This window comes from Lissotriton helveticus, chromosome 7, assembly GCF_964261635.1.
Source record: "Lissotriton helveticus chromosome 7, aLisHel1.1, whole genome shotgun sequence".
Lineage (NCBI taxonomy): Eukaryota > Metazoa > Chordata > Amphibia > Caudata > Salamandridae > Lissotriton > Lissotriton helveticus.
The window spans coordinates 55,233,257-55,257,134 of record NC_136068.1 but is presented as its reverse complement, the minus strand read 5'-3'; the positions used below and the strand labels follow the sequence as shown (position 1 = coordinate 55,257,134).

The 23,878-nt window shown below is 44.3% G+C and overlaps 1 protein-coding gene across 2 annotated transcripts in view; it reads left to right on the top strand.

Annotated features, from left to right (window-relative positions):
- Positions 1-23,878, top strand: part of M6PR (mannose-6-phosphate receptor, cation dependent) — a 75,424-nt gene that overhangs the window by 26,248 nt on the left and 25,298 nt on the right. For both annotated transcript variants that reach the window (XR_013598417.1, XM_078651419.1), the window contains exons 3-4: positions 13,940-14,112; positions 14,370-14,479. Coding sequence is in view for 1 of the 2 variants with exons in the window: in XM_078651419.1 (XP_078507545.1) it covers positions 13,940-14,112; positions 14,370-14,479 (283 nt within the window). In the remaining variant the exon portion in view is untranslated. The remainder of the gene's footprint in view (positions 1-13,939; positions 14,113-14,369; positions 14,480-23,878) is intronic.

Below are 23,878 nucleotides of genomic sequence, written 5' to 3'. Positions count from 1 at the left end.
AATTTTTATTCAAATCAAGGTGGGTGTCGAGTTCTCTGTACAGCTAGACTTGAATGCAAATGTTATTCAATTCGTTGAGTTATTGGGTGTATATGTGTGTGTATATATATATATATATATATATATATATATATATATAGAGAGAGAAGAATATTGATTGTATGAATGAGAAGTGAGGCTCTGTGCAAGATGTTCTTACAATTAACTGCACTTTGTGGACTAAATTGTGTTTGATTGACTCCGATTGTAGAGGAAGAATTTGAACAATGCCAGTCCTCTGTTTTTAAGGGGCGCATCATGGTCTACTGTGCAAGGGCAAAAGAGTAGAGAAACAAATGGCGCCTGATCATATTTGTTACGGGTAATTACATTGTCCTCTTTCTGCTACGCTGGTTTTTGCCCAAATGGTCTGGATCTGGTCTAGTGTTGTAGAAGTTTGGGGTTTTCACCTTTCATGTGTTGTAGCCATCTGAGAGGCCTGTGGTCTGTCTCAACTAGGGAATGAGTGCCAAACAGGTGTGGCATCAACTTCTTCAAGGCCCAGACAACAGCAAAGGCTTCCCCCTCTATGGCACTCCAACGCTGCTCTCTGGGGAGTAGTCTCCTGCTTATTAAAGCAACGGGTTGGCCATGTCAATCATTTGTTTGGTCTAGGCGTGTACTTATCCCATGCCCAGGGGCTTCTGTCTGCACAATCAATTACTTGTAGTAATCTGGAGCTCTCAGGACTTGGGCAGAGCACATTTTACCCTTCCCTGTACAGTTCACTTTCTTTAGCATGTTCTTGGAGGTGAGTTCTGTGAGGGGGGTCACGATGGTCCCATAATCCTTCACAAACTTCCTGTAATACCCAGTCAAGCCAAGGAATGCCCTGACTTGGGTCTGGGTTGTTGGAGTTTCCCAGTCCAGAATTGTCTGGATCTTGGATTGGAGTGGCTGAACTTGGCCTTCACCTACCAGGTGGCCCAAGTACACAACCTTTCCCTGCCCTATCTGGCAGTTTTCTGCACCTTTCAGAGCCTCAAGAACCTTCCCAAGGTGGATAAGGTGATCATGCCAGGTGGAGCTATAGAAAACAATGTCATCCAGATAAACTGCACTAAAGGATTCCAATCCAGTGGGGACTTTATTCACTGACCTCTGGAAGGTGGCAGCAGTGTTCTTTAATCCAAAGGGCATCACAGTAAACTGAAAGTGCCCACTTGGAGTGGAGAATGCAGATTTTTCTTTTGCTCCAGAGATCAGAGCTATCTACTGGTACCCAGATGTGAGATCAAAGCTACTCATATATTTGGCTGCCTCTAACCTGTCAATCAACTCATCTGCTCTAGGAACTGGTTGTGCATCAGGTTTTGTCACAGCATTGAGACCCCTATAGTCCACACCAAAACGTCTTTCTTTTCAGCCTTGGAGTGAGGTTTTGGAACTAACACAATTGGGCTGGCCCAGGGGCTCTCTGAGGGTTAAATGACGCCCAATTCCAGCATCTTGCTTACCTCCGTTTGGATGCTCTCTTTGACATAATCAGGCTGCCTGAATTTTCTTTCTGATAGGTTGGCTGTCACCAGTGTCCACATCATGGGTACACCAGCTAGTCTGATCAAGTGTTAGCGAGAAGAGCTCAGCATACTGATTTAGGCTTTGCCTGCTATTGGCCTATGAGCGTGTCTGACAAGACTACGCCATCAACAGACCCATCTTTTAGGTTGCTGGAGAGGAGATCAGGGACAGGTTCACTCTCTGCTTCATGTCCCTCACCTGTAACCATGTGCATCATCACATCAGCTCTGTCGTAGTAGGGCTTCAGGCGGTTGACTTCTATAACCCTTTTAGGATATTTGCTACTGCCAAGATCCACTAGATAGGTGACCTCCTCTTTTCTTTCAAGGACAAGATAGGGCCCACTCCACTTCTCTTGGATAGCACTAGGTGCCACAGGCTCTAATAGCCATACTCTCTGCCCTGGTTGAAATTGAACCATAGCAGCCTTTTGGTCATACTATTGCTTCTGAAGCTCCTGGCTAGCCACAAGGTTTTGGCCTGCTTTTTCCATGTAATCACCCATCCTGGGCGATGGCGAAACACATACTCCACTATGTCTTGTTTTGACTGAGCGGTTTTTCCCCCATCCTTCCTTCACAAGACTCAGAGGGCCCCTAACAGGATGCCGAAACAGAAGTTCAAGGGGAAGAACTCCACTCCCTTTCGTGGCACTTCCCTGTGGGCGAAAAACATGCATGGAAGTAAAACATCCCATCTCCTTCTGAGTTTTTCAGGGAGTCCACCAATCATGCCTTTTAATGTCTGGTTAAATCTTTCAAGCAGGTAGTTGGTTTGTGGGTGGTAGAGGGTAGTGAACTTTTAAGTCACTCGGCACTCCTCCCACATGCTTTTTTAAGTATCCAGACATGAAGGTTTTTACTTCTGCCTGATAACTCATCCTTAGGAAACCCAACCCTGGTAACGATACCAAGGAGGCCGCTGGCCAATGCAGGGGCAGTGGTTGTCATAAGGGGAATAGCTTCAGGATACCTGGTGGCAGGATCCACTGCCTCCAGAATATATATGTTACCCGAGGCTGTTTTGGGATCTGGGGCCCAACCCTTTCAAAGAGTACCCAAACCACTGGAAGTGCAATTAAGGGGGCCTTCAGGCAGTCTCCTGTCTTACCTCGGGCTTGGCAGGAGACACAGGACTGACTATGACAAAAGTCCTACAACTTATGGGACATCCCTGGCCAGTAGAAGTGATTGACTAATCTACTCCATGTTTTATCCTGACCAAGGAGCCCAGCTAAGGGGATATCAAGAGCCACGGTGAGGAGAAACTTTCAAAACGTCTGAGGTACTACCACTCTTCTGGTGGCACCAGGTTTGGGGTCTCTGGCCTCAGTGTATCGAAGTCAATCCTCCCAATAGACCCTATTGTTTCCACTGATATCCACTTTTTCCTGTGAAGCAGCTTGCTGCCTCAGGCTTTCACGAGTGAGACTGGTTTCTTGTTCCTGGCACAGATTCTCCCTAAAGGGCCCCCCGGGGCCCAAGAGCCCTGCCGTGTAAGGCCCAAGCTTCTCAGGCTCACTTCCCTCTTGGGTTAACCGATCCTCTTCCCGAGAAGAGGGGTTCTGATCTGGTATCTGTGTAGAAGCTGGCCCCCCAGTCTTCTTGCAGTTTCTCTTAGAGGGCTTGTCCACTCTTTCAGGATCTAGCACCTCTTTTTCACTCAGGGCACTGCACTCTTGTTTTTACACAACCACATTCTGGGATCCCTAGCATTCTTGTATGGGTCCTCAGTTCGACTTCAGCCCAAGGGGAACTCTCCAGATTATTTCCAAGCAGACATTCCACAGGGAGGGTTGTGGAAACTACCACTTCCTTCTAAACAAATATTCCTCTCCCTCTAAAGTCACCCCCAGTCAAAATATACCATAACCATGGATGGATCTTTGGGACATTGTCAGCATTGGTGACTGGATAGGTCCTTCCAATCAGGTACTGTTCCGAGTTAACCAGTTGCTTTGTCATCAGGGTGAAACTAGCACCAGTATCCCTCAGGGCCTCTACTCTGGTACCATTAATGAAGGGGTGGTGCCTGTATTTTCTCATATTAGTGAACCAGGCAGCCCAGGATAAGTGTACCCCTCCCTCAAAGTCTAGAGTTGCCTCAGTGGGGTTTCTTACATGGTCAGGCCACACATGGGATCCCATCTGGACATTAACAACTGCTTATTCTGCAGGTTGGCTCGAGGCATTTTTCTTATTTTTATAGTTAGTCTCCAGTTCATCTTCCCTATGAGACCAAGCCTGCTTGGGATCCCAGTTCCTTCCCTGGTACCCTCCCTTTGGCTGTTAGGAGTCTCTGGGACCACCCTTCTAAGGAGATTTTAAAGACTTTTTTGGCTTACCCTCTCTCCTTTGGGGAGGCTATTTGGCCTCTTTCGGTTGGTCTCCTCCACCAGTGGTAGCCTTGATCACCCTTTGTCTTGACCCAGTGGTCTGCTTTCTTCCCCAATTCTTGAGAAAGTGAACCTAGGTCTACCAGGAATTGATATAGTTTCTCTTGGTGACTATTACTTTAAAAGATACTCCTTCTTTATCAAACTATAAAGCCCTTCAAAGTCATGTACATTATTGCCATCAATCCAGCCTCCTAGAGATTTCACTGAGTAGTATACAAAATCTACCCAGGTCTGGCTCTGGGTTTTCCGAGCCTCCCTGAATGTGATGGGTACTAAATCCAAAGCCCTCAATCATCACCCTTCATGTGGTCATAGGATGTAGCATCTTAGTCATTGAATGTCAGGAGTCTATCCCTGCAATTCCCTGAAAACAATTACCTGTGGTCCTTTCTGCCAAAACAGGCTCTCTCAAATCCAACGAACCACTTTCTGATATCATCACCATCCAAGAATTTTGGGACAATCCCTTTGGGGATTTTTGAGTCAAAAGATTGTACTTGCTTCCTATTTATTATTTTGCTGCCACCTGAGATGTGTCCCAATCCCATCTCGGCTCTCTCTTTTTCTATGGCCAGGAGTTGAGCCTCTAAAGTTATCCTCTTAGCCAGTTTCTGCAGATCTGCATATTCAGTATCTGCATCTTCTGGATTCACTTCCAGTGGTGTTGCTATCTGAAGGGGTAGTTATGGAGTCATAGTTCTCCTCCACCTCCTTCACCACTTGGGATTAATCATCCTCTTCGAAAGTGGGGGAAGTTTTACTTGCCATTGCCTGCTGCAGATGTGTTTTTGTGGGTTTAGGACCCATGGCAAGTTTCCATGCCTTTCACAGCTTTTTGAGTTTGGGAACTCTCACTCACATGTGTACAGGGGGTCAGGATGAGCCCCTGACAGGTCCCTGAGTTCTCAAACATGGTGTTTCAAAGAAGTTAGGAGCCTACAAAAAAGATGCTAAGGCCCTAACTGCTTTACATTCTTTGATTTCTAAACAGTAAGGGACTGAACCAAGGCCCTAACACTAGTTTAATTAAATTTGGAAAAAATGAAAATTGGGAATATCTTAAGACAATTGTGTATTTCCGCTTGTGAAATCACTTATTAATCAAGGGGTACAACAGATGTCGAGTCTTATACCCCACTGATGCACCACCAATGTAGGAAGTTGGCTGTATATATGGTATACCTGTGAGTGGCTGGCCTAGATATGATATCCACTTATGTAAGTGGGCACCCTGCACCAGTCCAGACAGCCATTATGGTGATTTAGAAGGTCTTAGACAACCTTAGAAAGCTCGCTAAGTGGTAACTGTGGAGAGCAGCCTTCAGGCTTAGTCCCGAAAGAGTGTAAAGCAGCTTGTTTTACCAGAATGCACTCGTATAGGTATCGATTAAGTGAAAAAGAACCACACAAGGTATATATAAAAATAAGTATTTATTATACAATACTCTCTTAACACGTACAGATATCTCCTACCTGGAGATATGCACAATGCATAGAAATCAAGTAAATAGCACAAAATACACATTGGACCCCAGAGGGGGACCAAACCATATACTAAAAGTGGTATAAGAACAACGACTCATGTCAAGACGATGTCTAGAGGACGTAGAAGTGCCGGGGTCCTAAGGAACGACCCACAGTGAGTGACTAGGAGCCTCACGGAGATCGTGTGCAGTATGGCAACAAGGCCTCGTTCTCCGTACAAATAAATGTGTAAGTCATGGTTGGAATTTTAAAGATTAAGAACCCGTCCCGGTGGACCCTAAAGAAACCCCGTGGGAGACAGAAGGTTGGAGATCCACCCCACCTGTGGATAGCCTAATACCTACTTTATCTGCACCAAGGAAGCCGGGTGCATTGGTGTGAAGTAGTGTCGGAAACCACTGTCGAACAAAAATGGAGGACTTCAGGAAAGTGCCGCTGCTGGAGAAGGAGAAAGTGTCCAGTGGAATCTGACTGAAGGTGGATTCAGGATGAGAAGTACCTGCAAGCAGAGGGGACAGAGTATGTTACTCAGGAGTGACCAGGAGATCTGCAACACCCGATATCGGTGAGCATTCGTCTTCCAGGAGAGTCAACGTGACCTTGCAGCTGTGTGAACCAGGCGACTCTGAGGAAAACCAGGAGACTTGCACAAGCTTCCCCAAGTCGGATGTCAAGGGCTGAGGGGTCAGTGTCCGCCGGGAGCACCAACAAGCCTTGGCAACTGAACTGCAAACAACATAGAAGTCAAAGAAGGTGCAATATCAGGGCCAGCAAGGTCCAGGGGACTAACTCAAGCAGGGGAGTCAGGGCAGGCCCTGAGCAATAAGGCGAGCCCAAAAGAAACAAAGGTGACTCTCAACAGGACCCACAGGCTGGAGGCACTGGAGTCACAAGAGGACCTCGAGCAGCTCACCAAAAGATGCAGGCCCAGATGCAAACCATGCGGTGTGTACAAAGATTCTGGTCACTGGAGATGCTTGAGGTTGATGCTACTTGGAGCCCGAAGATCTTGGTGGAAGAAGCCAACAAGCCTTTGCACCTGCAAGTAGACACGGTGTACAGGGGTTCGGTTCCTGTGGTTCTGGCGAGGGATACTGGCCTCAAACTTGGTGAGGGGGCAGGCCTTGAGAGCTGTGGAGAACCACCACCTGTGTTGGAAAACCTTCCTGAGTCCGTAGGAGCTCGGGATCAGCAGACCGGTCAGCTTAGTTGCAGTGTCTGCTAATGCAGGGAAGTGACTCCTTCACTTCAAGGGAACTTCCTTCTGGTGTCTTGCATGTCCACTGGCCTTGGAAGGTTCCTGTATGTTGCACAGGCATGGACGATGCAGCAGACTGGAATGGAGACGAAGTAGAGTCCAAACGAAGTCCAGCTAAGTCCAGAGTGCCCAAACGGTAGAAGTAACAGTGGTGTCTGAATTGAATCGTGTCCCATGACTAATCTAGGGAACTACACCCAGGTAAGCCCTTCAGTACCCTAAAGAAAGTGTTGGGACGATTCAGGGGACCCCCCAGGTGGAGGGTTTAGACAGGGGGGAGGTTACTCCCATATCCTTTGTCCAGTTTTTCACCAGAGCGGCAGCCAGCGGCTCCCAGAACTGGTTTGAAATGGATTAAGCGAGGAGGCACCAAATGTGCCCCTCATGCAGACTGAGTGGCGATGGCAAGCACACCCGCCCAGCACCAATACACTAAATCCTGTCTGAGAGGTAGTCACACCTTCCTGTGACAGAATACCTATTATTCTGCCTTCCCCATGCGCAAGCTTGGCTCAGCAGCAGGAGGGAATAATCATGTCTCTGGTTTGCAGCAGCCATGTTGTGCTGTTTGGGTCTAGAAGACTGGCATTGGGAACACTGAGAGCCTAACGGAGGGCTCTTCCAGTGCTTGGAATCATGGTGTGTGGGTATGATTCCAACATATTTGATACCAAACATGATGGGATTAGTTGCAGGCAATTTCGAGATGAACATTATGTAATTACGCAGTGCCCCTCTATATGGTATATGGCTGCTTCACTTAAACCCTGGACAATGGACTCCGTAGGCTGTGGGGTGGGTGTCCTGCTCATGAACCGGGCAGCTTCACACTTAGTACCAAGCCCCCTGCCTTCATGATTGCATCGGCCTGCTATAGGGGTGACATAGGTTTTAAGTGTAGTGACCCTAGATTTAGGAAACCTGTATCTTTCATTAGTGATGCTAGCACCAGCTTACACAAGCTGCAATAGCAGGCCTGTAGTTACATTTTGCATACAGCATAATATATGCTTCAGCCAATGGGGGACCTCTGGGGTTCCTATGCCCTGGGTACCGTAGTACCATATACTAGGGACTGATTTGGGTACCCCAGTATCCAATCTGGGATGTACCCAAGTACTGAACATAACCATTTAAGGGAGAAAGCAGCGAGACTGGGGTCCTGATTAGCAGGATCCTAGTCAGACTAGTCAAAAACAGCATCGCACCAGGCAAACAGTGGGGGTAACCATAAAAGCAGATCCTACTTTCTACAATAACACTAAGTGGTTATATCATGCACAGAATCCAGAGATTCTCCCATAAGTGCACAGGGCGCAATGTAAACCAAAAGTGCTTTATTTGTGGTAGTGTGGGTGAGCAACCTTGGGCCTAACACCGAGGAGTGTAAGACATTTGTTATGCACACAGTAACCAATAAATAGCAAAATAACCTTCTTTCAAGATTTTTTTTAAGACCACGTACGCAAAAAAGGCAAGTACGTTTTTCAAGAAAAATACTTTATACTTTAAAAAGCAGACATAGTGCAACTTTCAGAATGTGCAATGTAACCTATGGCGGAAAACAAGATTGCAGTTTTTCAGGTAAGGACACAACTTACAGATTCGGTCTTCGGGGTTTCAGGTCAGCACCAGGCAAGGTTCAAATTGGTATCAAGAATGCACCACCAGCGGCAAAGGGGTGGCCGGGTGCAGAGGTTAAATTCTGGGTCATGTGCCCAATGATAAAGCAATGAAGACTGGGGTGATTGAAGAGGCATAAAGTCCAATCCTGTGCACACGAGTTTGTAAGTCTTATTCAAAGTTGAAATCAAAACCAGTTTAGTCTTTATGCAAGTATTCTTTTTTTCCTTTATTCCAGAAACACCACAAGGTCCAGCCAACACTTTTTTCGCTGTTGGGGTAATAACCCTCGACTTCTTCAGTGCTGTATGTCTGCCCAATCTGGCAGTTCTATGCCTAGTATCCGGTTCTAATTCCGACCCGGCTAGGTCTTTCCAATTATATAACTTGTATCCAAAAGAATGTGATTCGCCAATCTTATGAACGTTAAAATTCTTGATTAACACAATTGTGGTGGTGTTTACGGCACTATCCATAGAACAATATGTGTTTTGTGAATCTAAAACAAGTATGTTTTCTTTAACCAAGACACCGGGCGTAGTATGCCCCAAGATCTGAAGCGAGTACGGTGATCCTAACCACACTCCGGCGAGGCGTTCTGAACCAAACGAGACTTCCAAACTACAAGAACGCGTGTGCACAGGATTGGACTTTATGTATTTCGGACCTTTTGATCCCAATTGGAGGGTTTTAGGGGTTTTTCCCTCACCTGTTGCGCCGTTTGATTTTCTGTATTAATCTACAAAGACGATACACTGCTGGCACTGTATTTCCTGTGCAAATTAATACCCCCTTCAGGTCAAATGTGATTGAAGATGCGCTGCTCACAGGTGAGTAAAGTGGAGTCGGGGTCTATCTCCTGGAGGGAAGGTAAGCACAGGAAGGGCACAAGGTACCACCAAACTTACACCCTCAGCTGCTATGGGGCGGCCAGATGCAGAGTGACAACACAGTGTTGGGCACCCAAAGCAATTCAATGGGAGAGATCGGTTGTGGAAAGAGGCTGTAGGTTCTTGCCAGAAAGCTTCATAAAGAAAACCCACAGTTGCCCAGATAAGTTATAATGCTGGGGGACATAGTGACAACATTGGTCAAACTCCTCAAGGCTCAGGGGCTTCGGGTGCAGGTGTCCTTCTGCTTACCGTGTAGGTCGCGGTCAGGATGGAGTCTTTGAATTCGGGCTGCAGGCGTCGAAGTAGAGTCTGGCAGGGGTCAGCCCACAGGGATTCTGGCTCAGAAGTGCTGGGGGAACCTTTGCAGGACCGGTGGACTACTTGGACCCGGACTGTGGGTGTCTGATGCAGAGGTGGTCTGGAGGTGTTTTCGCGGTTCCTCAGAGTTCTTTTTCTATAAAGTTGGTTTCTGCTGGACGGGTCCACTGTCCACAGGAAATTTTGATCTTTGTCGAAGCAGGCAGTCCTCCCAAGGCTTTGGAGGTCGCTGGGCTGCAGGACAGGTCATCTTTTGGTACAGGATCGTCGATGGCTGCAGACAGACCAGTAGGGTTGGGACCATGACCGTTGGTGTCAGCAGTCTTCTCTGCTGGGGAGACTGTGTAGTGTCCGGGTCTTATTAGGTTGTCAGGATTCTGATTTCAGAGTCTGGGGGAGCCACCAACATACTAGATCTAGGGGTGTTACAGGGAAGTAACCGGTAGAGAGCAATGGGTTTATTACCTGGAGTGTCTACACCCACTATTATGCCACCCGCCTGTGGAGCTAGAGGGGCACAGCCCTAACCCTGATCAGATAAGTCCCACCTCCTTCAAGATGATGGGTACTGAAAAATGTGCTTACTTTTGCCTCCACCACCCTAGGGGTGGAGTTGGCGAAGGGAGGGGGCTCGCCTCATATTCTATCTTGGTTGTCCTGCCGGTTGTTCCGCCAAAAGTAGGGTTGCCGATTGTTCTGCCAAAATCGGGGGGCTGCCATTTGCTGCTAGCCAAATAGTGACCCTACTGAGCTCACTCTATTCGTTATCAACTCAAGAACATTGATAGTGAGCCCAAGTGGTAGTACCTAATTTATACAACACTTCTTTGGCCAATGAAAAACTGTCGACGCGTTTCGAACCCCATTCAATTTCTTGAAGAGTTCTCCTCCGGACACAGAACGCATGTAGAGCTGGAAGATTAAAAAAGGGGAGCTATAATTAATCCCAGTCCTTGATCGTTCTCGCTCATTGCTCTCATTCCAACATCACAAAGCCCAATTTATTAACCTCTGTCCTCGACTTGCAAAAAATGCACCTCTTCCCCGTAAACCGCCAAAAAACAACTGAAGGCTCCCAACAGTAGCATCAATCTAGAATGAAAACTATGACATAATCTGTAGTCATTGGAGTGCATGAAAGAGCTTAGAAAGAGTTAAAAGAAATAATTGTGTGGTAAGGCACTTACTTGGAAGAAAGCCCAAATCATGGACTCGCACCTCTTCTTTTGTTCTCACTTATTACTTTTTTCTGGAGAGAAAAAAGAAGAATAAAGAAACCTTTTATGACCCATGGTGCCTGCTTCGTGCTCTTGTGCACTTGTTTTGAAAAGAAGCTTAAGTTAATAGGCTATCTTGTGCGTAACAAATGGACCTCACGGGTGTTAAAAGTATAGCGCCCTAAAATGACTCGCACCCGTGTCATAATAAATCCAATGCAATTTTGTGGCATTCTCATGCATGCTTAGCAAAAATGCTCAAAAGCTGATAAGCAGGGGCAGCACCTCGACATCCCTTTGCATAGTTTTACTGTGAATGATATGAAACGTAGCTTAAAGGCTACGCACGTAGTCGACTAATAATTGTTCCTGCATCATGTGAAATCCTTTTGAGACATGGGAAACTGTACGGATAGTTGCGAGGGAGCGTTATGAAAGCTGAGCGACAACTATTTTTAGAAGCAGCAGTTATGAGAGCATTGCTGCCATGAGAAAAAGGATTCAGAAAAATTCACGATCTAAGCAGATCCACCCTCGGCACCGGGGTGAGGGCAATTCACATATGGAGCGAATAAGATAAAGTCTGCGAGTTATTGATCCCAAGAGTAGCTTTTTAGGTTTCGCTGGAGGGCGGAGCTCTTAGCTCCGCCTCCAGAGAAATCTCTTGATTTCCAGTAAGGAGAATGGAATACGCCCCCCTGTCCCATTGGCTAGCTCCATAAATGGAGGCTAGCCATTGGAACAGAGATCTGTCCGTCAAGGCCGGACCAGATTCGGGGGCGTTCCCGAGATTTTTTCCCAGGGCGGAGTTACGTAGTCTGTCCATTCCCGCCCCCTCCGTGTGCCTCTCCCGCCCCCTCCCGCCGTCCGTGTCCTCTCCCGCCCCCTCCCGCCGTCCGTGTCCTCTCCCGCCCCCTCCCGCCGTCCGTGTCCACTCCCGCCCCTTCCCGCCCCCTCCCGCCGTCCGTGTCCACTCCCGCCCCCTCCCGCCGTCCGTGTCCACTCCCGCCCCCTCCCGCCGTCCATGGATTTACACAGTTCTACCTATGCTCTTTCTTTGTCTCACATTCCTCGTGCTGCCCTAGTCTGTCTTGTTTTCTCAGTAGTTGACTCTTATGGATCGTCTCCAGGCTCAGAAATGTTTTTTTTTTAAATTTTGACCAGCTCTTCATGTATGCTAATGTTCGCTCCCTCTCCTTGGGCTGCAGCTGCCCCCCCCCCCCTCCCCGCCTCCTGCTTGCCGGGTTCTTTTCTCCCCTGCAGCCCGCGCATCGCTGCTGATCCCTCTCCCCTTGCTTATTCTGATATGCAAACGCTCGCTCCATGGATCGATGTTTTTTTTTACAGCCAGTAACGGGCGTATGCTGCGCACTCGCATCGGTACCCAATTGCTCCTTGTTGTTTCTGGTCTATAATTGTCTTCACTGGTTTACGTTTTGTGTCTGTAAAATCATTGCTCTGTTGTTGCTTGTCTCCTGCTCCCACCCTGTTGTTCGTGCTTGCCCCGTGCCCACTCCACTGTTATTTGTTCTTGTCCCATGCCCCATCCCTCGTCCTCGCTTGGCTGGTGCCCCTTCCACATTCTTCCTTTCCTGTTGTTTGTGCTTGCCCCGTGGTCCTCTTTGCTTGTCCTTTGTTTCAGCTTCTGCCGTCCCCTTACCCGCTCTCAGTTTGTTGCTCGCCCTCCCCTGATGTTGCTTGCCCCTCTTTCACCTATCCTATCCCCCCCACAGTACTCCTGCCAGAAAAAAGTGCTAAGATGCGGCTAGCACAGGCTACATCATATAACTTGTTCCTAGCTTTCAGCCGTAGCTTTGTCAATGTCTTCTTTTTTTTTTGGTGGCTTATTGCGCAATTCCCCACAACAACGCACTTTGCACTTATATTGTTTTTTTAATTCGTTGTTTTCAGACGGCACAGCTCCCAGCTGCTCCTGCTCATTTGTTAATTGTTTTGTGATACCACTGCTTCCAACTGAATGTGTCTTCGGCACTGCTCCCAGCCATACTGCTTATAAATTGTCTATTTGTTTAGTTTTTTATGTGTGTCCATTTATCTAGCCATGTATTTATCTAGTTACTTGTCGATTATGTATTACAAATCGTTAATGCATGTACCTTTAATTGTTGTATATGAAGTCAATCTACTATTCATGTTTTTTCTTGAAATCGTCATGCATTGATTTAAGTCGAAATCTCCTCATAGAAGTTTCTATTTAGACTGTGAGTAGGGCAGCTAAGTTGTTATTGCCAAATTGTGGAATACAGCTTTGTTTTCAGCTACGTTAAGTTTAAAAAAATGATTATTCAATATTTGGACTGGTGACAGGGTGCATAAAAAACATAGTCATGCTTGTGTGTTTGCATGCATCTTTGTAAGGAAGCAGAACATTGAAAGTGTCTGTGAGAAGGGGGTAAGAAAAAGAGGGAAGTGAGCAGGAGAAGGCAGTGAAAGAGAGGTTAAGTGTGTGAGAAGGCAAAGTAAGCAGGAATTGTTAGAAAAAGGAAATTTGAAAGACGAAAGGCTGCGTGTCTGTGAGTATGTGTGAGAGGAGCATTTCAATGAGAGAGCGGGGTGTAATGGTACATACGAGTCGGAATGGGTGGGTAAAAAAATTGTGTGGCACAGAGATGAATATTTGATGGATGGTTTTGAGAATGTTACCTATAAGTAGGCTTTCCTGTTTTCAGTTTTTATTTTTGGTCAATTCTGGTGGTTTTTTTCCCAGTGTTTTCCAGTGATTTCAATACCTTACAAACAAGCATTTACAATGCAACGGTTTCGCCTTTGGAAAAGTTAGAGCTATTGGCAATGTAAAGGACAATGCCATTTATTTATCTGTTTTCAAAACCAACACATAAATACAAATGTTGTCATTTACAATGCCAATAGCTCAAACTTTTCCAAAGGCGAAACCGTTGCATTGTAAATGCTTGTTTATTCCTTCTACTGATATTATTTCTGCATGGGTCTTATCCTTTATATTATGCTGTATTTGTAGTAGGGACTTCCAAAGTCTGCTGCAAAGGTCCCACTGTAAACGAAGACCAGACTGCTAGTTGCCACTGTGATTAATCTGCTTTCATAAATAATCAGCTACTTGAATCCCCTGCATTATAAGGTGCTGTCCTGTAGCAGCTTACACCAGTATTTTTTCACATTCTGTTTTCATCTGTTTTTCTTTCAGGTTCAGCCAAAGAATCCATGGAACTGATAATGACTACACCTACAAATTCACAGTGTGTGGCACTGCCGGCAACACTTCTGGACCAGGAGCCGGTTTGGTCCAGATTGACAATAAAAATGGACAGAAGGAAACTGTATTGGGGAGAATTGAGGATACCCGCATATTTAACGGGAGTGAGTTTCTTTGTTTTTGTAGGGAGATTGAATGAGAACCCAGATTTGATTCCTGAACTGATCTTGGTTGATACCCGTGTGAAAATCTCATACAGTGAAATGAAAGTCCCTATGGAATAGGTTAAGCTCTCTTCTTTGATCATGTCTGCCACCAATAAGGTGAACTGGCTCTGACTAACTAGAGGTGCCTACATCCAGTCCAGCATTGTTGTGTCCTTGTCTCTGCCTTCAATCTCTTTCCTACTGTTCTTTTGTAGGTGACTGGATAATGCTTATATACAGAAAGGGTGAAAAGTACGATACCCACTGCAATCAGGAGGAGCGCACGGCCAGGGTTATGATCTCCTGCAACCGGAATACGATAGGGGTGAGTCTTCACACTGGAAACTACTTGAGATGATGTTCCTGACACTTCATGAATGGGATAAAGTAGTTTCATTCCCTTTGATACACTTTTTTTTGTGCCTGTTGTCTAGAATCATACCTAGTTGTTGCCTCGTATATGTTATGCCTCGAGTGTGATGATGGTGGCCATGTTCTGTCCTGTAGGAGCTTTGGTTGTTAGTATTTCAGTTGCAATCTAGCAACTTTGGTGTTTCTCAAAGATATAGCAACTCCACGTTGATGCTGTAGAACATCTCTTTACATCTCAAAGGAAATGACCACTCGGCTACACCACGTTTAGTGTTGGGAATAGAAGCTTATCATTGTCCCAGAGTGCTCCACTTTCATTAAGTTTGCACCAGACACATTCTTTAACGAATCAGTGATGAGCTGTCAACCTTTGGACTTGAAAGACATCACATCTATTGATAAATTGGGGACCCCTGTCCTTAAAGGTTGCCAGGCCCAGTCATGATAAACGGACTATGTATCATTATTATTATTATAACAAACAGAATAAATCGTAAAGATGCACCACTTTATAGCAGAAACCGATAGACACATCACAAAACATCAAGTCTGTGTCCAAGATATTTTTCAAGTAGTATCTTCCTTTATACACAAAAAATATTTTTCTTTCATAAAAAGACACCACAGCCGACGCGTTTCGTCCAGTAGCGGACTTCTTCAGGGCTGTAAATTCAACAAACATATATATATACACATAAATATACATATAGAAAGACAATACAAACATGAAGGCAGAACAGCTATATACAAGGATAATGTTACAACTAATAATCCTACAAAAATGTACTTAACTATACAAAACTACTTGGCAGGCATCTTATTTCAAAACAACCTCATGATTTAACATATATATGCAACATTTAAACAAACATACATCACATTCCATATATACATAGTGGACCATATACAAACAAAATTAATAAAAGATAGACTAAAAATGGAGTAAAGATCACAGAGAATATTAGAGAAAGCATTTGAGATAGAGTATATGAGGTAGCATAATATCTCCTCATGTGTGGACAACAAAAGTTATAAAGGGAACAATATATTAATTACAACAATAGTGTGTAGCCTGAAGTAAATAGCCAGAATAATGAAGTCAACAGAGAGGAAAAAAGCAAACGATACCCAAGGACAAATGAGGGGAGAGTCATTGCCTATATATCATCAGGAAATACCCACCATTTGAGCAAAAAGAGCGGATACTCCTAGAGAGAAGTCTACATCAGAGTTGCTGCAGTGGGTATGTGTTACATTCAGGATTATACAAAACCTATATATCAAGAAATACCCACCATTTGAGTAAAAAAAGCGGATGCTCCTAGAGGGAAGTCAACATTGGAGTTGCTGCAGTGGGTATGTGTTACAGGCAGGATTATACAGAGCTTACACAATATGGGATTATCAAGTTAGAATATGATAAAACTTTCCTATGTTGGTAAAGTCATAATATCACCCTAATATTAGCCTGAAAAGTCAACGCCACTTCGAAAAAATGAAGGACTCGCCGCAGGTTATAATCTCCAATAGTCTTCAAACAATCACAATTTTGATTTAGGCATGGTGTATCACCATTGGTGGAAACGTAACACTGCACATTCAGATTTAATGACTGTGGTAAATGAAGACTGTTACTGCATTCAGCATCTTCGTCACATACATCCCAACTCTGTAAGTGACAGAGCTAAGATGTAGCACATCCAACTCATAACAGTGCCCAAATGAAGAGCAAGGAACCACCAGACCATCGCGTCCTAAAAACGAGTCTCCAAACAACATTATATAGAGTAAATACAACCGCCCCCCCCCCCCCACGCAGGGGGGAGTGTGCCCAGTCAAAGATTATAACTTCAAGACCAAATATACAATGCCTCCTTACCTTATCTAATCTATGGAATTTGTTTAAATGGATCGCAGGATATTGTGCATAAACGAACAAGTAGACCTGGAGTATTGTAGAAAGACTACAAGAAAATCTAACACTAGATGAACCATAAGTGCTTGAATCATTCATGTAACAAGCCGTCTCTAGTAGCAAAATATTCCATCAAAGAAGACTACAATTTATACCTTAAAGGTTAAATAAGGTTTCAGCTTAAAGAAAGGAATGACGCATGAGAGACTGGGACACAGAAAACCTCTTGTCATGTAGAACCGAAGGATTCGCTGTGTTTGAAAAGTGCAGTGTCAGCTGATCAGGGAGAGGAAGTGCCATGCCAGCATTTCAACCACTTTGTCGTTAACTGCAAGTCTCACAGCAAAAGCAATACAATAAATAATTACGAGAATAAATATTAAACTATGTCAAAAGTCGATAGGACTGAAGAAAAGGCCAGTCTTGGGATCACCATGCCTGCACGATGATTCCCCACTGCGTGTTTTCTACATTTTGCAGTACATACAAACAGACATGGAGGTATGGCTGCATAAGTGTGGCTAGTGTTTTACGCATGGACACCGCAACTTTCGCGGTTTAGCATTCCCAGAAATGTTCTCAGTTTTTCTACAAATTCAGTAAGTGGCTTTTCTGGTGCGTCGGGGCCTGTTTCGTCACTTGCATTTTGCTGGGGAAGAGGTGTAGAAGAACAATATAAAACTTTATAAATAAATAAATAAATGTAGAGAAAAACCTTCTGGATTAAACATTTTACAGACTCCATGAGGTTTAAAAGAAATACATTACCTTGAAACGCAAGATCCAGAGGTCAAAAAGGAAAATATTGAATTTGGCATTTCATATGCTAATGGCAACAAACGCTAGAGAAGACACAGACAGATCAGTTTGAGAAGACATCAAATGGTGTAAGTGGGAAATGTTTTCAAGCGAGAAAGAACATTAACATTCATGTCTTCAATAGAAACGTATTTGTTTGGTGCCATCGTACACAGCTACGATACAGGAGTACGAACTCCATCACAATTTGATTCATTTAGTGAGACCACCAATATATGATCTCAGTACCTCCAATACCTGAATTCCGGTATTAGAGCAAGCATTTCACACCAATCAAGTTATTTAATGTTCAAGACTAAATGAGCTCCAAGACAGATTCTTGACTAATTATTGAGACTTTCAACCCTGATGAAGTCGTCTGTTGGATGAAACATGTTGGCTGAGCTGAAGAATCAGTTCTAATTTATCGGATTCAACAATAAAAAGAAATTAAGCGTAACACTAAGGAGATCAAGACTAGACAATGAAACTTCTCCCGCACACTGATCGATCAGTTTTTGAAGGCGAACGCTGAAGAGTAAGAAATATTGAAGTGTTTTTCCTTCAAACCATACATGTAGTTTGTTGCTTAACCCCTTCGACGCTGATGACGAGCTCAGCTCGTCATGAGGTACACCTCTCGTACGCTCATGACGAGCTGAGCTCGTCATGAACCGCGGGTTTTTTAAAAGTTGAGCGCACAGCGGGAAAATGCGCAGCATCCATGCGGTTAAGGTTAACTTTAAATAAATCATGTCATAGTGAACGGAACATGGATAGTAAACACAAATTTTGTAGATTATTATGTACACAGTTGGATGTCAGGCACTATATCCACAATTACCTTTTATGACTTGATTGCAACATTATCATATTTAAAATTTGTATCTTTGTGTGTTGAAACTAGTAGTATTTCATAATTGCCAAAAGGAATTCATTTTGTTGTACTCTCAAAGAAGGCCATTAAATGCCAGAAATGCACTGTGATTTAGAACACGAACACCAGAATTAAGAAATATTCTAAACTTTGTGAAGTTGAACAAAACCGTGATAGTGACTCCAGGTTCGTGGGTTTCCAAGCAAGTCAGCGAATACTGCACTTGTAATAAATGGAGCCATTAACCATTTGTGTTCTGATGCCTTGGTACTGTTGAACTTTTAACTGAAATGGCAAAGTGCCATTATTTAGCAGTGGACTTTTAGTTGTAATGGGCAGAGCAGCCCAAGTCTCCCTTAAGGAGGTGGGAAGATGTAGATGCTTAGAAAACTGTTAACACAGCAATACCACAAAACAAGGCTGCCCTTAAGTAAGTACTTATGTTTTTTGTAAAATGAAAAGTGCTTTAATAAACTCAAACCATAATACTGTATAGAGAGTAGCACTAGCCAAAAAGAAAACAGAACTCTAGCTGTTTCATAGTGAGATCTTGTCCTAAGTGGTGGTATAGCACATATACGCTAAGCGCTAGAGGCTTTGGGCAACATTAGCCTTCACCCTGCTTTGCAGTTACCATGTCCAGCTTTACAGACAGAAAGATCGATGACAAAGTCTTAAATAGGGACGATGTTGCAAAGTGGCACAAGTCCTTTACCATGTATGAGGATGCCATATAGCTGTTTTTAACATCCCCAAACTATACTTGTAAAAGGGCTAACCGTTCACTTTGCTATTTGTCTAAGTCAACTGTATCTTTGCTTGCACAGCACAGATGAGGTTCTGAATTTTGGTGTTGCAGTTTTTACGAGGTTTGTTCAGCTGCCACAAAACCTCTCCATACATGCTGACCCTTCATAAAGCTTCATGTTCCTACCTATAACCTGGCAAGTAAAAGTTTCCCATCAAGGGGCTGCACCAGATGCTAGGGCACATCTTTCTTAAGTCCACAACCCCTGGGCCATTCCCTTGGGAACTTTGTGTTCTTCTTGTGCAAGTACACCAGAATGCACTCGACTTTTAAAAGGTCATCGGATTTGTACATTGCTCATTGTGCCTATAGGTTCAGGGACACAAACTGAAGCCAGTGGACTGGGGATTAAAGTGTGCATATCTCTACAACTATTATAATTGAAATAAGATATTCAGCACACCCTTATATTTAACAAAAACAGCTAATGTAAAAGCCTAAGATCTATGAAGTCAATACTTCATACATTCATTTCTCTTGACAAGATTAGAATGATCCAGATTTTGCATGTTTCACTAAAAAGCAGAGTCCACATCAATGAGTATCTTCAAAGGACATGATTCTTTTATTTTCTTATTGACGGTAGATCCAAACAAAAAGATTGCCAACACATGTTTCGTCTTCCCTTAGACTTTGTCAAGGCATGCGGCGAAATAAATGTGGACAAAAGGGTGTTCCCAATTCCGTGGTCGGCACTACTCCTGATAGAGTATTCTTCGATAAGACCGTATTTATGTGAAGCTTGGATCGCCAAATACACTTGTGGACTTGAAAGAACGCAAATAGTCTTCGTACCAAAATTATAGTTCACACGACTTGCCCTTAATCACACCACCTCTCTATAACAAGGTAGAGGAGAAACGTTCATTTTTATGTTGCTACCAAAAAACAGTCCACCTTTAAATATATATCATGAACGCCATTCAATACTGATACAAACGGCACGTCAAACCTTGATAAGTTCCGACCAAAAAACAAACAAAAGGAGAGCCGTATTCTCCTATTTCACACCGCATCCTATCCGTGCGTTTGGGTAGTACGTGCCAAAAGGATATAATTAGCACCCCAACAATAGTAGAATTCTTGATGTCAAAGAAATAGCTTCACGCTATAATTTGTTCTTTTTGAAAGTATCTATTAGATGTGTGATTCCATCCCTGTATAAGGGAACGCTACTACTTTTTTAGGTCTCGCTGGCGTTGCAGCGCGAAGCGCTGCCGCCAACGATACTTATAGCCGCCTTCATCCCTGTCAAGGGAGTAACAGCTGTGAACGAGCCCGATACAGACCTGGGCACGAGCCGACCCAGGTCTGTGAACGCGCTTCAAGGTTGAGCAGCTTGTGCACGTTTGTTGGACGTCAGGCACCGCAAGAGCCGCCAGACCAATTATCCCAGCATGAAACTCTACTTCCTGAGGACAAGACCAAGCATAGAGCATAGCCTAACCAAGCATAGAGCATAGCCTAACCAAGCATAGAGCATAGCCTAACCAAGCATAGAGCATAGCCTAACCAAGCATAGAGCATAGCCTAACCAAGCATAGAGCATAGCCTAACCAAGCATAGAGCATAGCCTAACCAAGCATAGAGCATAGCCTAACCAAGCATAGAGCATAGCCTAACCAAGCATAGAGCATAGCCTAACCAAGCATAGAGCATAGCCTAACCAAGCATAGAGCATAGCCTAACCAAGCATAGAGCATAGCCTAACCAAGCATAGAGCATAGCCTAACCAAGCATAGAGCATAGCCTAACCAAGCATAGAGCATAGCCTAACCAAGCATAGAGCATAGCCTAACCAAGCATAGCCTAGCCTAACCAAGCATAGCCTAGCCTAACCAAGCATAGCCTAGCCTAACCAAGCATAGCCTAGCCTAACCAAGCATAGCCTAGCCTAGCCTAACCAAGCATAGCATAGCCTAGCATAGCCTAGCCTAACCAAGCATAGCCTAGCCTAACCAAGCATAGCCTAGCCTAACCAAGCATAGCCTAGCCTAACCAAGCATAGCCTAGCCTAACCTAACCAAGCATAGCCTAGCCTAACCAAGCATAGCCTAGCCTAGCCTAGCCTAACCAAGCATAGCCTAGCCTAGCCTAACCAAGCATAGCCTAACCAAGCATAGCCTAGCCTAGCCTAGCCAAGCATAGCCTAGCCTAACCAAGCATAGCCTAGCCTAACCAAGCATAGCCTAGCCTAGCCTAACCAAGCATAGCCTAGCCTAACCAAGCATAGACTAACCTAACCAAGCATAGCCTAGCCTAACCTAACCTAACCAAGCATAGCCTAGCCTAACAAAACACAACAAAACGTAGCATAACAAAACATAGCATAGCTTAACAAAACATAGCATAGCTTAACAAAACATAGCATAGCTTAACAAAACACAGCATAACAAAACAAAACAAAACATATCATAGCCTAGCAAAACATAGCATAGCATACCAAACACAACAAAACATAGCATAACAAAACATAGCAAAACAAAGCATAACACACACCACACACACACAACCACGCACACACAACCACAACCACACACAACCACACACAACTCTCTATCTATCGCCCTCACTCTATCTGTCTATCTATCGCCCTCACTCTGTCTATCTATCGCCCTCACTCTATCTATCTGTCTATCTATCTATCGCCCTCACTCTATCTATCGCCCTCACTCTATCTATCGCCCTCACTCTATCCATCGCCCTCACTCTATCCATCGCCCTCACTCTATCCATCGCCCTCACTCTATCTGTCTATCTATCTATCGCCCTCACTCTATCTATCGCCCTCACTCTATCTATCGCCCTCACTCTATCCATCGCCCTCACTCTATCCATCGCCCTCACTCTATCCATCGCCCTCACTCTATCCATCGCCCTCACTCTATCCATCGCCCTCACTCTATCCATCGCCCTCACTCTATCCATCGCCCTCACTCTATCCATCGCCCTCACTCTATCCATCGCCCTCACTCTATCCATCGCCCTCACTCTATCCATCGCCCTCACTCTATCCATCGCCCTCACTCTATCCATCGCCCTCACTCTATCCATCGCCCTCACTCTATCCATCGCCCTCACTCTATCCATCGCCCTCACTCTATCCATCGCCCTCACTCTATCCATCGCCCTCACTCTATCCATCGCCCTCACTCTATCCATCGCCCTCACACTATCTATCTATCTATCGCCCTCACTCTATCTATCTATCGCCCTCACTCTATCTATCTATCGCCCTCACTCTATCTATCTATCTATCGCCCTCACTCTATCTATCTATCGCCCTCACTCTATCTATCTATCTATCTATCGCCCTCACTCTATCTATCTATCCCACTCACTATCTATCGCACCACCACAGCATCACTCAGCACCACCACAGCATCACTAAGGGGCACAACAACATAACTATGCGCTACCACAGGATCATTGAATGCCACAGCATCACTAGTCGCCACCACAACATCACTCAGCGCCACCACAGCATCAATCTGTGCAACCATTCAACAACAACTGGGTCAAATATGATCTCTCAATGTTTCAAGCTTTATTACAAATGTCACAAAAAGAGGTTAGCATTTCACTTCTGTTCTTGGATTTTCGTCACAATAAAATACACTGAACATATTCTTCACAAAAGTTATTTACAAAAGTTTAAGCTATTGCTATTATAAATTACAATAACTTTTATTTAAGTATTAATTATTAAAAAAATTCAAAGCCATTGTTATTTGTAATATCAATACATCTAAGTCATGTGAATACAACACATATTGCATTACAAATGCTATAGGTGTCACAAGTTATAACTATTGGCATTGTAAATGACAAAGCTATTATTTTTGCTATTTTCAAAACCAACACATATATAAAAAATGTGTCATTTACAATACCAATAGCTCAAACTTTCCTAATGCGAGACCTTATGCATTGCAAATGCTTGTCTTTGTTAATATATCTCTACAACTGTTTGGTAGCTCTCTCACAGAGCCTTCAACCACTTTATATTGTCACACACTGAAACTGGTTTTACCATGCACCCTGTTAAATACAGAGTCCAAACATTCCACCAGAAATAAAGACCTGCATATACATCCTATACATATCCCTCACCTAGGGCGGTAAAGGATCCCTAACAAAAATAGACTGGCAGACCATTACACTGGGGAGGCCGTTAGGCATCCCCCCCAGAAGATAATGGGTACAAAGGCCTGTTCATTCCCCACTAATAATGTTGCCTTCACCTCTAGTCCCACCAACCCTGTAGAGAGAGTGTGTTCGCCAGTCTCTGATAAAACATTGGGTGTCGCCCCATGAACTCCAACTTCATCCATGGAGTCCCAAGCCATAAAACAGAGAGGGCCTTCTCTGGACTTGAATGATTTCTGAACATGCTGAGGAAAGTGACAAACCACCAGGAGAGTAACACAGGATAGGCAGCACAGGTCTCCACAGGCATGTGAGGGCTTTCTCTCCCTGCAATGAATGTAAAACATTTAAAAGAAAAAAAGATTTGCAAACTTGTTGGTAACCTATGCAGCATACGCTCGAGTAAGGCCCACATCGGACAAGAGAAGCCCTTCTCCAGCAAAAAATCAAATTAAAATCATACACAACAGCCCAGCTCTGAGGAGTAATCAGCTGCCATACATAGCTGAAGCTGGCGAGGGATGTTTAGTGCTTAGACTGAGGGCCACATTGACATCTTTATCCTTGATTTTCTTGTTTTTGGCTGCATTGCCATAGTGTGCCAGATTTTCCAACGTCTTGCCCTTTAGCATTGTTCATTTAATTTGATGTGTTTTAGTATTTTAAGTAGAAATTATATTCTTACTTCAGAGATGCCCCATAACTGTATATAGGGGGTCTGTGATAGTGGCCATAAGGGCAACCTCCCCATTGAATCTATAGTGCGAACTGCTTCTTTTGCAAGTAAGCGATGACTGGGCCTATC